A 14401-nucleotide genomic window follows, 5' to 3' on the forward strand; every position below is an offset into this window, starting at 1 on the left:
TTTGTGTATTAGGCTAATGCACTGAAATTAACCCAGAATGCTTACCCATGGCAGAATGTCTTTTCATATTTTCATCTGTGTCGTCGTGATTATAAAATGTAAGGATAATTCTCTATCAGGGTATTCAAGACACTGAATGGCTCAATTACTTCTAAAATCAACGTAGGAAAGCAACAGCATGCCAGTTAATCAGTTGGTTTGCATAACAAGTGTGTGATCTGTGTGAGTATGCATGTGTGTATTTGTGTATGTGTGTGTGTGTAAAACCAGGGTCAGCACAACTCTTTAAATGTGAAAGATCAAGCTTTCATCTGACTACAGAGAAAGAATTCTGGCAGACAGGTACTAGCATTTTTCAACTCTGTTTCATATACAATGATACAGAGTACCTAGTACAATGTCTTGCATATATGGTACATTCCCAATCAATGGTGAATTTAATTCATACAAGAAAGCCTACACAAAATTGAGGCTCCTCCTGGCTGTGCCCTCCCAGGCTTTTATAGGTTCTCCAGAGCCAGGCATATACTCAGCTGTTAAGGAACACCATGTGAATGAATGAATCCTTGGAAATGATGTAGGAACAGAATGATGGCCACTAAGACTTTTCAGGACATCTCTTAGAGACAGATCAGACAAATGAGCAGCAGCAGCCTAACAGTGACTGTGAGCAATGCTACCCTGCATCCAAGCTGAGACTGGGTTCTTGGTGCAGGAGCTGGTGGTGGCCAGCTCTCAGAGGACTCAGAGTTCAGGCTTAAAATACCTGGCAAGGACTTCCCTGGTAGCCCAGTGGCTAGGACTCTACACTTCCAAATTCCGGGGAGCCAGGTTCGATCCCCAGTCAGGGAACTAAACTCCCACATGCCGCAACTAAAGATTCCGAGGGATACAACTAAGACCTGGTTACAGCCAAATAAAGGCAAATAAAATAAATAAATACAGATAAAAAAAAAAAAAAAACACCTGGCAGATGCAAGTTTCTCAGTCTCTGAGCTCCAGTGCTAACTGATGAATCTGAGAAAGGGAAGTTTAAGTGCCTATTACAAGAAGGTGGTCACTCTTAAATCAGGTTTAAATGAAATGATAGACATGTGTGAGGGACATGGGGATCTGTAAGGAAATGCAAAGACCACAGCCTTTGGAAAATCATGGCAACCAGGCTCCCGACTCTCAGCTTCGAAGGCCAAATTCCATTTCTACACTGAATTTAACAAGGTTAATCCAATTTGGAGAGAACGACCTGTGTGGACTAAACTCACAATAGACTGACACACACATCTCAGGATAGCATCTTCCTGAACTGGAAATGAGCGTTAGAACTATCTGGCTGGCCTTGTCTCCTTGCTCTTTCTTCATGTAAATAACCTCCCTAGGAGGACAAAAGATGAGAAGTTTCTATAGGGTACTGATGAGATCAAGTGGAGTTAATGATAGAACTTAAAAGTGTCATGGCCTCAGGCTCTGGGAGCCTATCCAGCAGCCAAACCTTACAGAGCAACCTATGTGGGGTGGGAGGCAGCAGGACCTCCCCTTTCCCAGGCCGGCCATCAGGTTACTCGGAGGTCCTGAAGACCCAGAAGCCGAGCTCTCTTCTAAGAGACTGCCTATCTCAGCTCTGATGCGTTACAGGTTTATTTTACACTTCATTCCTAAAAGGCAACTTTGTAAATACCCGAGGAACTGTTTTCCCCAAGGATCTTCTACGTGTGTCAGGCTTTAGATGCACACACATCACCCAACATGTAACAGACCCACTGGGGAATCATCAATGAATGGCCCCATGGGGGCCACCTCCTCTCCTGGCTCTTACCGGAAGTCACAGGTCTTTTCCACGTGCCTAGGCACAACTCCAGTTCAGGTTTCTGAATTGCTGGCCCATCAATAGCCACACAGAAACCCACCGGTCAGATATTAATATACAGCCTGTCTGGGTATATAATTGCTTTCACACTCATGTGCATACCCACTAGCAAGCAGGCATGACCAACTTCATAAAGTGATTCTGGTTCCACGGTTTGTGATCACTGATCTGTTCATCAAGACAATACTCATGGAAGCTCAGACACAAGCTCTGACTGCTGGAAGCACCTCCCAGGTGATCGCTCATGGCAGAAGGGAATAGGAGCTAACTTCATGGGTTCTGAGAACCCCTTCCTGAGTGTGAGCCCTGTAATTCTGGAACCTGCCCCAAAAGATCCAACGGCACCTCAGACTCAGGTGTCCTGCTCTGTGAGGGAAGGAGGTTGGCACACAATCCAGGTCCTTAGGCTTCTTTTCTGGAAGGAAAGAAGAAAGAGAGGGAGGAAGGAAGGGAAGAACACCTTTAAAAAGACTCCTGGTTGTGACCCATGTCTTACCAGCCTAACTGCAAACACAAGAGTAAGCAATTTGAAATAAATGCAAACACCAGAGCACAGACTAGTGTTTCTCTCACACGAAACCTCAGCAATGATTATACATCTTATTAGAGCCTGGGTTTTTCTCTCCTGCAAGGCAGACCCACCCAGGGCTGACTTGTTCAACAAGGCTTTGAGCACCCCAGGCCCCAGCGGGGAGGCCCAACCAGTACAGCCTGTTTTCTGTTTTCCCCATCCCTCTCCTTGGTCAAAAACCTTTAATTAGCTGGTTACCATAATGACTCTAGCTGGGGACCTTGCTTGTTCTCCTTCCCTGCTACTCCCACAGATGTGAAGGCTCCATCACTTCTGGGCCAGACAGACCTTTCCATCACAGCCTCTCTAGGCCTTCTTGTTTTTCTCTTTCATGATCAGAACAACAACAACAACAAAAAGCCTGGGGAAAGAAATCATCTCTCCTTCTGTGTCTGGAAAAGACCCTGTAACTATCTTTTCCCAATCAGGAACAAGTTTCCATGGCAACCATGCTTCCGGATGCCACCACTAACTTAGCAGGTAGTGTTCACATCAAACAGAGAGCTCTTTACCAACCTCCGTGATTTCGGTATTGCACCATTGCTACAGGCCTCTAATGTGCCAGATGTCGGCGTGAACTATATCTTAAAAGGGATTTTTTTTCCTTTTTCCTTGCAAACATCAGCAAGACTCAAAAGACTGCTTGCTATTTTCCTTTCAGTAATCATGAAAAAGCATACCAAAAGGTTCAAAAGTATACATGAAAGAAAACGTAGGAAGGAGGGAAGCATGAATAGGTGGATGGAGAACGGCTAGGCCATGATGACAGCTGGGTGACTTACACCACGGTCAATGGCATAAGTTTTGAGCTGAGGGCTAAAGGTCGGGAGATATGACCCTGGCTAAGTCACTTATTTTCTCTGAGCCTCAACACTGCCTTTGTGAAACACAGAAACTGAGACCCTTCATGGGGCTGTTTGAAAGACTGAATGGAAAAAAAAGATGAAAAAAGCGCTTGTACACTGTTTGGCCAGTGGCTCAGGGGTAAAGAACCTGCCTGCCATGCAGGAGACTCAGGAGATATGGGTTCAATCCCTGGGTCAGGAAGACCCCTGGAAGAGGAAATGGCAGCCCACTCCAGTATTCTTGCCTGGGAAATCCCATGGACAGAGGAGCCTGGAGGGCTACACCCCATGGGGTCACAAAGAGTTGGACATGACTGAGCACAAGCTACTTAATGGTGTCTGGCACACAGTAGGAATTCAACAAAAGGACAATTATCATGTTGTTCTTCTTATGGTGAAGAACTTAACTGGAGAGAGTCTGAGCAAACAGCAACCACAATATTCTAACTGCTGATTAACATTTTGCTGGTAGAGAGTAACAATATAAGCAGTAGATATCTGGATGTTATCTTAGAAACCTTTTCTCTTAAGCTATTAAGTTGTGTCTGCAATTATAAGAAGGAATATATTCATTTCCATTCCTAAGACTTAAGAGGATACACCTGGGCAATCTCCAGGGTTCATCTGAATCTCTCTATTTATAGTTCTGCATAAGCTGTTTCATTTTGAAACAGAAGCAAAGGGGAAAAAAAAAATTAACCATTAACATATTTGTCTGATATTCCATATTCTCAACATCAATCAGAATATTTCACTTCTTCTCCAGAAGGAAGAAAAATAAGAATAGGAATATTTTTATGATAATTTCATAGTTGCACAGTTCAAATCTCACGTCAAAACCAGAATTCATATTGTAGCAAACAAATCAACACGCTCATTATTGAACAAATTCCTACACTCCAGCTCCTCCCTGCCTCTTCCTCAGTGCCCTTAAAGAGCTGATAGGGCCCTCCACAGATAACACCAATGTGAACCTTTATTTTTAAACAATAAAACTATTTACATATTTTTAAAAATCCTACTTCTGTCAATGTGATGGACTATATGCTAAACTCTCTCTATTAAGAACTGTTTAAGACAGTAAATAAAATATTCTTTTTAAAAATGTGTTTTACAGTACAGATGTGCCTCAAAAAATTAAAAACAGAACTATCATATGATTCAATGACTTCTCTTCTGGGTATATATACAAAGATAGAGAAATCCATGTCTTCAAGAGACATCTGGGTCCCATGCTCACTGCAGCATTATTCAAAATTATTCACCATTATTCGAAATGGCCAAGGTATGGAAACAATCTTAAGCATTTGTCAGTGAACGGAAAAAGAAGATGAGCCACATACACAATGGAACACAATTCAGCCTAAAAATGAAGGAAATCCTGCCCTGTGCAATAACATGGATGAACCTGCAGGACATTATGCTAAGCAAAATAAGCTAGACACAGAAAAAACAAACATTGTACGATTTCACTCAGAAGTGGAATCTAAAAACACTGAACTCACAGAAGCGGAGTAGAATGGTGGTTACCAGGGAAATGGGGAGATTTTGGTCAAAGGGTACAAACTTTCCTTCATGTAAAATGAATTAGTTCTAGAGATACAAGGTACAGTGTGGTGATTGTACTTAATACAGTATTATATACTTGGAATCGTCGAAGAGAATAGATCAAAGGTGCTTTCATCACACATAAAAACAGCTGGTGAGGAGATGGGTATGTTAATTAGCTTGATTATTAGAATAACTTCACTATGTCTACCAAAGTCTCACGTTTTACATCTTCAATATACACCATTTTTATTTTTAAAATGAAAAATAAAGTGTTAAAAAAGAAAAATAATATGTTTTAAATGCTGGCAGAAAGATTAAAAAAAATCTTCGAAGGCCAGAAACAATAAAACAAAACAAATTTCAGAAAGATAATTTGGTAATTGAGATAGAATATGTCATGGAAGCATCTGCCTATCCAGGTCAGCAAATATTTTTCTGTAAAGGGCCAGATCATAAACATTTTAGGTTTCAGAGGTCATATAGTCTCAGAGGCATCCACTCAACTCTGAGACTGTGGCATGAAAACATTCACAGATAACACAAACAAAGAACAAATGACTGTGTTTCAAAAAGATTTTACTTACATAAACAGATAGTAGGCAGAATTTAGCCTGCTAGCCACAGTTTGCCAGTCCCTCAGTATAGCCTGATTATTAGTGGTTTTCCCTCAAGAAAGAAGTCTGGTAGATGACATACTTGTCCCAGGTGATAGAATGATGCAGTAACGGTCCCAATTTCTTCACATCTCCCTATAAACACACAGACTCCAGGCTAGACCATGTGACCCGCTGTGGTCAAAGGGACCATAGTCAATGTGACACAGAAACTTGAAAAGTACTAGCAGAATGGTGCTTGTTCTCTCTTACTCTGCATCCACCATCGGGTGAGTTTTCCCAGTGTACTGAAGACATACTCATCATCCCTCATTACCCTAGGCAAGAAGAGGTGACGGCAGCAGCAATTGCCAGATATATGATGAAGCCACTGACGACCAGTTAGCCCCCAAGGAACCCAACAGTCGACTGCAGTCCCATGAATGAACCCAGATGAAATCAGCAGAAGAACCATCCAGCTGAACTTAGTCTAAATTGCTGACCCACAGAATCATAAGGTAACAAATGATCATTTTAGAGATTACGTTTCAGGGTAATTTTTCTGCAAGAAAAGCTACATGGCACATTCTGTAGAAAGTCTATTGTTTTCTAAAAATATGAAGTGAAAGGTTAGCAACTATATTTACAGAAATGGGCAAGAGAAAACTGAAAAAACACAAAAAAAATTTATTTCCACTTTGAAGATCCCATCACCTGCCAGCAGAGACAAGTCCAGAAAGTCTTCCTACCTGAGCAGACTTCTTTATAAGTAGGATTGGGAGTATAGCCTCCTGCATAACCAACTTGAGTTGAATATACACCTTTCAGGGTCCAGAATTTCCTTTCAGCTCCCCAGAAACAGCCCATTCCTAAGAAAAACATGATACTGGTTAGTCCTTTATCAAAAACAAAGCAGTCATTGCCTATCAGGAGCTCTATCACACTAGGAAAAAGTTCTTCTTGTTATCTGGTAATCAAACATGAGTAAGATTTTATCTTTTAAAGAAGTAGAGTTTTTAACATCTAAAAAAGAATTTTATTTAAGGTTATTCTCACAGAATGTCTCCTTGCTTTTGTTACCGTTGTTCAGTCATTAAGTTACGTCTCACTCTTTTTGACCCCACGCACTGCAGCACGCTGGGCTCCTCTGTCCTCCACTATCTCCCCAAGTCTGTTCAAATTCATGTCCATTTAGTCAGTGAGGCTTTCTAATCATCTCATCCTCTTTGCTTTAGTTGTGTAAAACCTTTTAAAAAAAACCCTCAAATTTTAATAGTTTGTAAAGTTATACCTTTTGAAATAATATAGCAAAAGGATAACTGCATTTGATGAATGATTTCCACACTCAGTTCATTATGGACTTGTCAAAACATACTAAGTTGTAGGAACAGTAGAAATTTATTTAATGATCAGTATCCTGGTCAGGCTTTCTTTAAAAATTCTAACAAAGGAAGGTAACACTAAATTACTGATTTAAATGGGAAAACATCCCCCAGATCAAAACAGATTGACACAGTATTTGATTAACAATTTCACACATGTATTCAGTTTGAAATTTTTTTAAGTTCATTAGAAACTTTCATGTGATAAATAACTGCTCACCAAAAAGAACATTTTTCTGAGTTCAATTACTGAATATGATAAATAAAGAAGGAGACAGAGGAAGGCAGGGAAATAGAGTAACAAATAAAGGCACAAAAGTGGTTTTCCATTCAACTAGCACACATGTGCTCACACCAGTGGTTAGGTATTAGATTCCTTTGAATGTCTGATGAAAACTAAGACCTACCTCCCAAGAATGCATATACTTACACTCATCTAAAATGTTGTATTACATTTCCTTGTCTCCAGATAAAGAACCTTCCTTTTTCTACTATGGATTTCTAAACTTCCACAACTATTCTATGGTCAATTTCTAGACGTAAACAAGATTACTGCCTTACTCAAGTTTTACCTGGCTTTATTAAGCTGTATATAATTAAAATATTGGGAAGAACAACAGTTATCAAACTAATATATGCCTCCTACTTTAACAATCACTAGATCTGTTAGATTTGATGACAGAGCTAAAAGAAAAATTAGAAGTTTAGTGAAATTCTTGACACTTATTACTATTCACTTTAAGAATTCAGAGCAACAACAACCAAAAACAAATGTGCATGATGTTATACATTATACAAAAATATACTTGCTCAAATGTGATGGGAAACATACTAACCAAAAATAGGCTAAGTTAAAAAATATGATAAGCCAAATGATGAAATTTAATGCAGTAAAAAGTTACTGTTGTGGTAACAATGCAATATGGAAATATGTATATAACTGCATCATAATTAACCCAAAGCTAAATTTAAAAGGGAATAAGACAATTATAGGCGTATTCTTATTATAACTATGAAAAAATATTCATACCAAAATAGACTAGAAAGAAATACATAAAATCATAATCATGATTATATTACAGTGGTGAGAATACACAATTTTTTTTTTATTTTTCAAGTTTTTATATAATAGGTTCACATTACTTTAAAAACAAAAATACACACCTTTTAAAAAGGAAAGCAAACAATTCAAAGAAAAAATAAGCATTTGCATTGTTCAAGTTACACACCACTAAATATCATTTTTTTTTTCTGTTTACAAGTGAATTGTTTGCTACTAGTGAATGTAACTGGGCTTCCCTGGTGGCTCAGATGGTAAAGAATCTGCCTACAATGCAGGAGTGAATATGATTAGGTATTTACTGAGTATTCCTACAAATTGACCATCCTCAAGTCTCTGGAACAAGGATTCACTACTGATTTTATTTCATTGCATTCCTGAGATAAGGGGACTATATTAGTCAGAGTTTTCTGATGAAACAGAACGAACAGGATTTAAACACATCTACAGAGGGAGATTTATTATGAGGAATTGGATCCTAAGTTATGGAGGCAAGGAAGTCCCATGAGCTACAGTCTGCAAGCTGGAGGCCCAGGAAAGGCATAATCTTAGTCCAAACCTGAAAGTCTGAGAGTCAGGGAATCCAATGATGCGAATCCCAGTCTAAGTTTGAAGGCTGATAACCAGGAGCACTGATGTTTGAGGGCAGGAGGAGATGGGTGTCCCAGCTCAGACAGAGTGAATTCACCCTCCATCTCCTGTTTTGTTCTATGCAGCCCCTCAATAGACTGGATGATGCCCACTCATGCTGGTGAGGTTGATCTATTCCATGTACTGACTCAAATGCTAAGCTCTTGCAGAAACTCTCATGGACACATTCAGAAATGACGCTTTACTGGTTTTCTGGACATCCCAGAGCCAGGTCAAGTTGACACATAAAATGATCGGTCACGGGAATGATGACAGGGAATCTCTGGAGAAGGACGGGTGAAAAAGGAGCTGGGCAGTATTACTGCACAGAAAAGGCCACAGAGCCATCCAGGAGCCGGGCAGTGTGCAAGCTGAAGGCGCCTGAGCCTCTGAAGTTTGGTAGTCTGTGGGGATCACTGAATAAAATATTTCTGTATCTCACAGTGACTAACAGTGACGGTATCAAAGGGTACTGCACACCTTCAGTATCCTCCACACACGGCATGTTGCTGTTGTCTAGTGGCTAGGTCGTGTCCAACTCTTTTGTAACCCCATGGACTATAGCCCTCCGGGCTCCATGGGGTTCTCCAAGCAAGAATACTGGAGTGGGCTGCCATACCCTTCTCCAGGAAATCTTCCCAGAACAGGGATCGAACCCATGTCTCCCACACTGTGGGCGGATTCTTTACCGCTGAGCCACCAGGGAAGCCCACACATGGTATATAACGGGCTATTTTAGCAGCCAGCTTACCCTGATCATTGTCTACAGTCCTACTGTGTATGGCCACAGAGTCTAAATCTCCTACGTCTTCACTACATCCTCATGATACAGATTCATAAAACTTAAAATGACCAAACAAAAATTTACTGAAGACAGAGAAATATTTACCCCCCTCCCTTTTCATTTATTGGGGATCAAGAAAAGAACTCTGATAGCAAGGAGAATGAACTAGCTCCATCTGGGAAAAGGTCTCCAAGAGGGGTGTGGCTGAAATAATGTACCAGGGTATATAACCAAGGTTGATATTTCTATAAAGGTATTTAACTTAGGATAGGGGTGGCTGTAAGAATAAAACTCCTTGAAGCAATCAGATGTTTTATCTAGTGGCTTCCAGTATAACCTAAGCATTCTTTTATTGGCCTTTGGGTATGTATGTGTTTAAACAAAGAAAGGTTTATTTATGGAAGAATGTCTCAGAATTTATGGATCTAGTAAGCAACATGAATATCATCTAAAATATGTTTTATTTAAAATATTTTATATTTTAACCTTTTATTATAAATAAACCAGATACAGAAAAAACGCAACAAATGCGTAACTCAGTGTGTTATTATACTCGAACAGTCTGGTAACCACCACCCACGTCAAGATTTAGAACTTTGCCATCCACCCCAGGAAACCCTCCTTACATCACACCCCAGTCACAACCCTCTTTCTTCCCCCAAGGCTAACCACTGTCTGAATTTTATAGTATTTAATTACTGATGCTTCTTTTATCATTTTATCATTCAAGGTATCCATCCTGATACTACAGTTTGGTCCTACTCATTTTAAAAATCTGATTATGTCTTTAAAATTCTTTCAGTGGACAGGCTCCCACTCCATTCTAATCCTTTATCCACTGAAGAAAACACAAGCCACTTGACCTGCAGAATTTCCCACACATTCTCCTGGTGCAATTCAACCTGTTCCTCTATCCTCAATATTTCCTGCAAATTGGCTGCTGGATCCAGAGGTGTGTTCCACACTCAGATTTCATCCTTTGGGAAAACTATGGGTGGTATTATGGTATATTTTTAACTTTTTAAAAGTTTTTCCAGCTTTATTGGTATATAATTGACATATGACATGTAAGTTTACTGTAAAGAATGTCATCACATACTTGACACACAAACATACTGTGAAATAATTAAAGCAATAAGGTTAGTTAACACATTTATCACCTCACACGATTCCAATTTTTTGTAGTGAGAATACTTAAAACCTACTCTCTTAGCAACTTTTGATTATATAGTATTATTAGCTATAGTCACCATATTAGATGCCCAGAATTTACTCATCACTAGAAGTTTGTATTCCCCACACACAAACGCTGGAAACCACCATTCTACTCTTTGTTCCAATGAATGTGGCTGTTTCTTTAGATTCCAATATAAGTGAAATGAGACAGCATTTGTCTTCCTCTGTACGACTTATTTCATTTAGGATAATGCCTGAAAGGTCTAGCATGTTGTCACAAATGGCAGAATGGCTTTTTATGGTTTTAGAATTATTATTATAGTAATTATTCCATTATGTGTGTGTATATATTTACACACACATCAATAACATGCCTGGAGAATCCCAGGGATGGGGAGTGGGCTGCCGTCTATGGGGTTGCACAGAGTCGGACACGACTGAAGCGACTTAGCAGCAGCAGCAGCAGCAATAACACACCATTTTATCCATTAATCTATTGATAGCCACTGAGGTTGGTTACCATGGATAATGCTGAAATGAACATGGGAGTAGAGATATCTCTTTAAGACAGTGATTTCGTTGTCTTCAGATATATAACTCAGAAATGGGACTAGTTGATTATATGGCAGTTTTAGTTCTAATTTCTGAGGAACTTGCACACTGCTCTCCATAATGGCTGTACCCATTTATATCCCCACCAACAGTGCCCTACGGTTCCCTTTCCCCCATATCTATGGTATCAGTTGAATGCCTCCTCTTTCATTTAGAGTTTTGTTTATTTGAACCCTCTCTCCTTTATTCTTGGTTAGTTGAGCTAAAGGTTTGTCAATTTTGTTTTCTCTTTCAAGAAACCAACTCTTTGTTTCAATTATTTTTTTTTTCTGTTATCTTCTTACTCTCGATTTCATTTACTTCTGCTCTGATCTTTATTATTTCCTTCCTTCTGATAACTTTGGTCTTATTCTTTTTCTAAATCCTTAAGGTGTAAAGTAAGGCTGTTTGTTTGAGATCTTTATTTTCCTTCAATGTAGGCACTCCTCACTATAAACTTCCCTCTTGGAACTGCATCCTTCTATATGGATAACCGAGTATCTAAAATAAATTATTATTTATTAAATAACCTATTATTTCCTCATTTATCTCTAATGTCATCCCTATCCTATATCATTTTGAGTGATCCTGTTCTGGGCTATATATTACATTCCATTCATTTGTCTATTAGGAGAAGGCACGGGCAACCCACTCCAGTACTCTTGCCTGGAAAATCCCATGGACTGAGGAGCCTGGTAGGCTGCAGTCCATGGGGTCGCTAAAAGTCGGACATGACTGAGCAACTTCACTTTCACTTTTCACTTTCATGCACTGGAGAAGGAAATGGCAACCCACTCCAGTATTCTTGCCTGAAGAATCCCAGGGACACAGGAGCCTGGTGGGCTGCCATCTATGGGGTCGCACAGAGTCAGACACGACTGACTCTACACCAGTAACACACTGGTCTTCATTCATGTATTCAACAAATATTTATTCACTGCCCACCAGGTTCCAAGAAGTACTCTAGGCACTTGGAATACATGAATGAATGAAACAAAGATCCTAACTTCTACAGTGCTGACAGATAATATACAGTATAAATGATAAATAAGCATGTGATGTGGCAAGTTAAGGTAAGGAGCTATTTTAAAAAAAGAAAAATAGAACAGGGTCAGATGGATCAGGAGTGCTGGGGAAGGTGCAATGAAAAATAAGGTTTTGGGGTGAACCTCAAAGAGGTAGTAACTGCAACAAAGACTTGAATGCAGTGAAGAGGTCACCCATTCAGTTTTCTGGGGCCTGGGATGTTCTTGGAATAGAAAAGCATCACCACAAAGGCACTAAGAACACGCCTGCAATGTCTGAAGTGGCAGGAAAGAAGCCAGGATGATGGGTGAAGCTGGCAGAAGCAGTGAGATATGGACGGAGGAGCCTGGTGGGCTGCAGTCCACGGGGTCGCTAAGAGTCAGATATGACTGAGCGACTTCCCTTTCACTTTTCACTTTCATGCACTGGAGAAGGAAATGGCAACCCACTCCAGTGTTCTTGCCTGGAGAATCCCAGGGACGGGGGAGCCTGGTAGGCTGCCATCTGTGGGGTCGCACAGGGTCGGACACGACTGAAGTGACTTAGCAGCAGCAAGCTGGATCACACAGAGTCTTGGGGGCTACTGTAAGGACTTTGGACTTTACTCTGAATGAAATGGATAACCATGGCTAAGTACTGAGCAGAAGAGGGAAATTACATAACTCATGTTTTACGAGGTTCTCTCTGGCTGTTCTCTGCTGAGAACAGACTGGAGTGGACCAAGCAGAGAAGCAGGAAATGATTAGGAAACCACTGCTGTAATCCAAGTGAGAGATAATGGTGGTTTACACCAGAGAGCACTCACATGTCATGATCAGATCTGGGATACATTTTGTAGAACCAAAAGGATTTCCTGACAGCAGGGTTTGAAAGAAACAGAGAGGTAAGGATGATTCTAAGATTATTGGTTTGAGAGGAGAACAGTGTGCGTGGAGCAGGTTTGTAGGGAAAGATCAGGGGTTGCAATCACTTGAATTATAATGAGGCATAATAATTTGGTAGAGCAAGTCTTATCTCACACGTCGTCAAAATTTTCTTTGCTATTCTCGACTCTTTCTGTCAACGAACATAATACAGCTGTCCATTTATTCAGGTCTTCTTGGGTGTCCTTCAATACCATTTTATCGTTTTCTCCATAAAGGTCTTATATATTTTTATTCCATATTGTTCTGTTTACCTTACGATTTGTGTCACTGCTGTAAACTTTCTATTATACCTTTTTATTGGTTAGAGCTGGGATATATAAAACCCGCTGATCTTAGTTTGCTTTTCATACACTCAGAAAACCTAGAGAATTCTCTTCCTAGTTCTGATGGTTTTACTCCATGTTCTCTTTGATTTTCTATATAATACTTCATACAAATGACAACTTCGTATCTCCCTGTCCAATCATTATTTTCCTTCTTTTACCTCATCCTATTGCATTGGTGAGGGCCTCCCACACAAGGCTGAATAATGCGGGTGACAGTAGAAAGCCTTGTTTCATCCTAATGCTAGTGAGAATGCTCCAGTAAGGACGAGGTTTGCTGCAGGTTTTCGGCAGATATCCTTTTTCGGGTTAGGAACATTTCCTTCCATTCCAAGTTGTAAAGAGCTTCATGCCGTGAGTAAGTTTTGAGTTTTAACAATGCTTGCATCCTTTTGAGATGATCACAGAGATTCCAAACCTTTTAATCTCTCAAAGTAATATATCACATTTATAAGTTTTTCCGAACCATCCTTCAATAAACCTTACCTACTCAGAATGCATTTTAATATGAAAGAAATACTTTTATGAATATTTTACTTCAATGTTTTCATTTATGTTTGTAAGGAAAATATGTCATAATTTTATTTCCTTGTATGACCTTGTCTACAATTAGAATCAAGGTTATAATGGCCTCATAAAATGGATTAACATTTTTCTCTTTTTTTCTCCTATTTAACACTGCATTAGAAAAATTTATTTGGTCCTTGGAGTTATAATAAACCTTTCTGAACCACCTAGACCTTGTATCTTTGGAGAAGAGAGGGGAGGCATCAGGAAAAACTTTAATTGCTTCACTGCTATGAGTTTATTCAAATGGTCCTATTTCTATTTCTGTTTTTAGACATTTTCATCACAGAACAAAATTTGGCTCTCAGTGATTCTTCCCCTTTTTTTTTTAGTTTTCTACATCTGCTCTTTCTTTACAATTATCTTGTTACACAGTTTACTTTTAGTCTGTTCCTTTCCTAGTTTCTTGATATGAATACTTATGTTGTTTATTTTCAAGTGTTCTTATTTTCTGATAAAAGTCTTTAAAGCTTTAGATACATCCCACATACTTAAGTACATGGTACTTTCCT

At 39.5% G+C, this 14401-nt stretch overlaps 1 protein-coding gene across 4 annotated transcripts in view; it reads right to left on the reverse strand.

Annotated features, from left to right (window-relative positions):
- Positions 1-14401, reverse strand: part of MSRA (methionine sulfoxide reductase A) — a 369657-nt gene that overhangs the window by 178383 nt on the left and 176873 nt on the right. For all 4 annotated transcript variants that reach the window (XM_040235213.1, XM_040235066.1, XM_040235294.1 and 1 more), the window contains exon 3: positions 6174-6293. In XM_040235213.1, the coding sequence (XP_040091147.1) occupies positions 6174-6293 (120 nt within the window). The remainder of the gene's footprint in view (positions 1-6173; positions 6294-14401) is intronic.

Source organism: Oryx dammah, unplaced genomic scaffold (assembly GCF_014754425.2).
Source record: "Oryx dammah isolate SB20612 unplaced genomic scaffold, SCBI_Odam_1.1 HiC_scaffold_1, whole genome shotgun sequence".
Taxonomy (NCBI): domain Eukaryota; kingdom Metazoa; phylum Chordata; class Mammalia; order Artiodactyla; family Bovidae; genus Oryx; species Oryx dammah.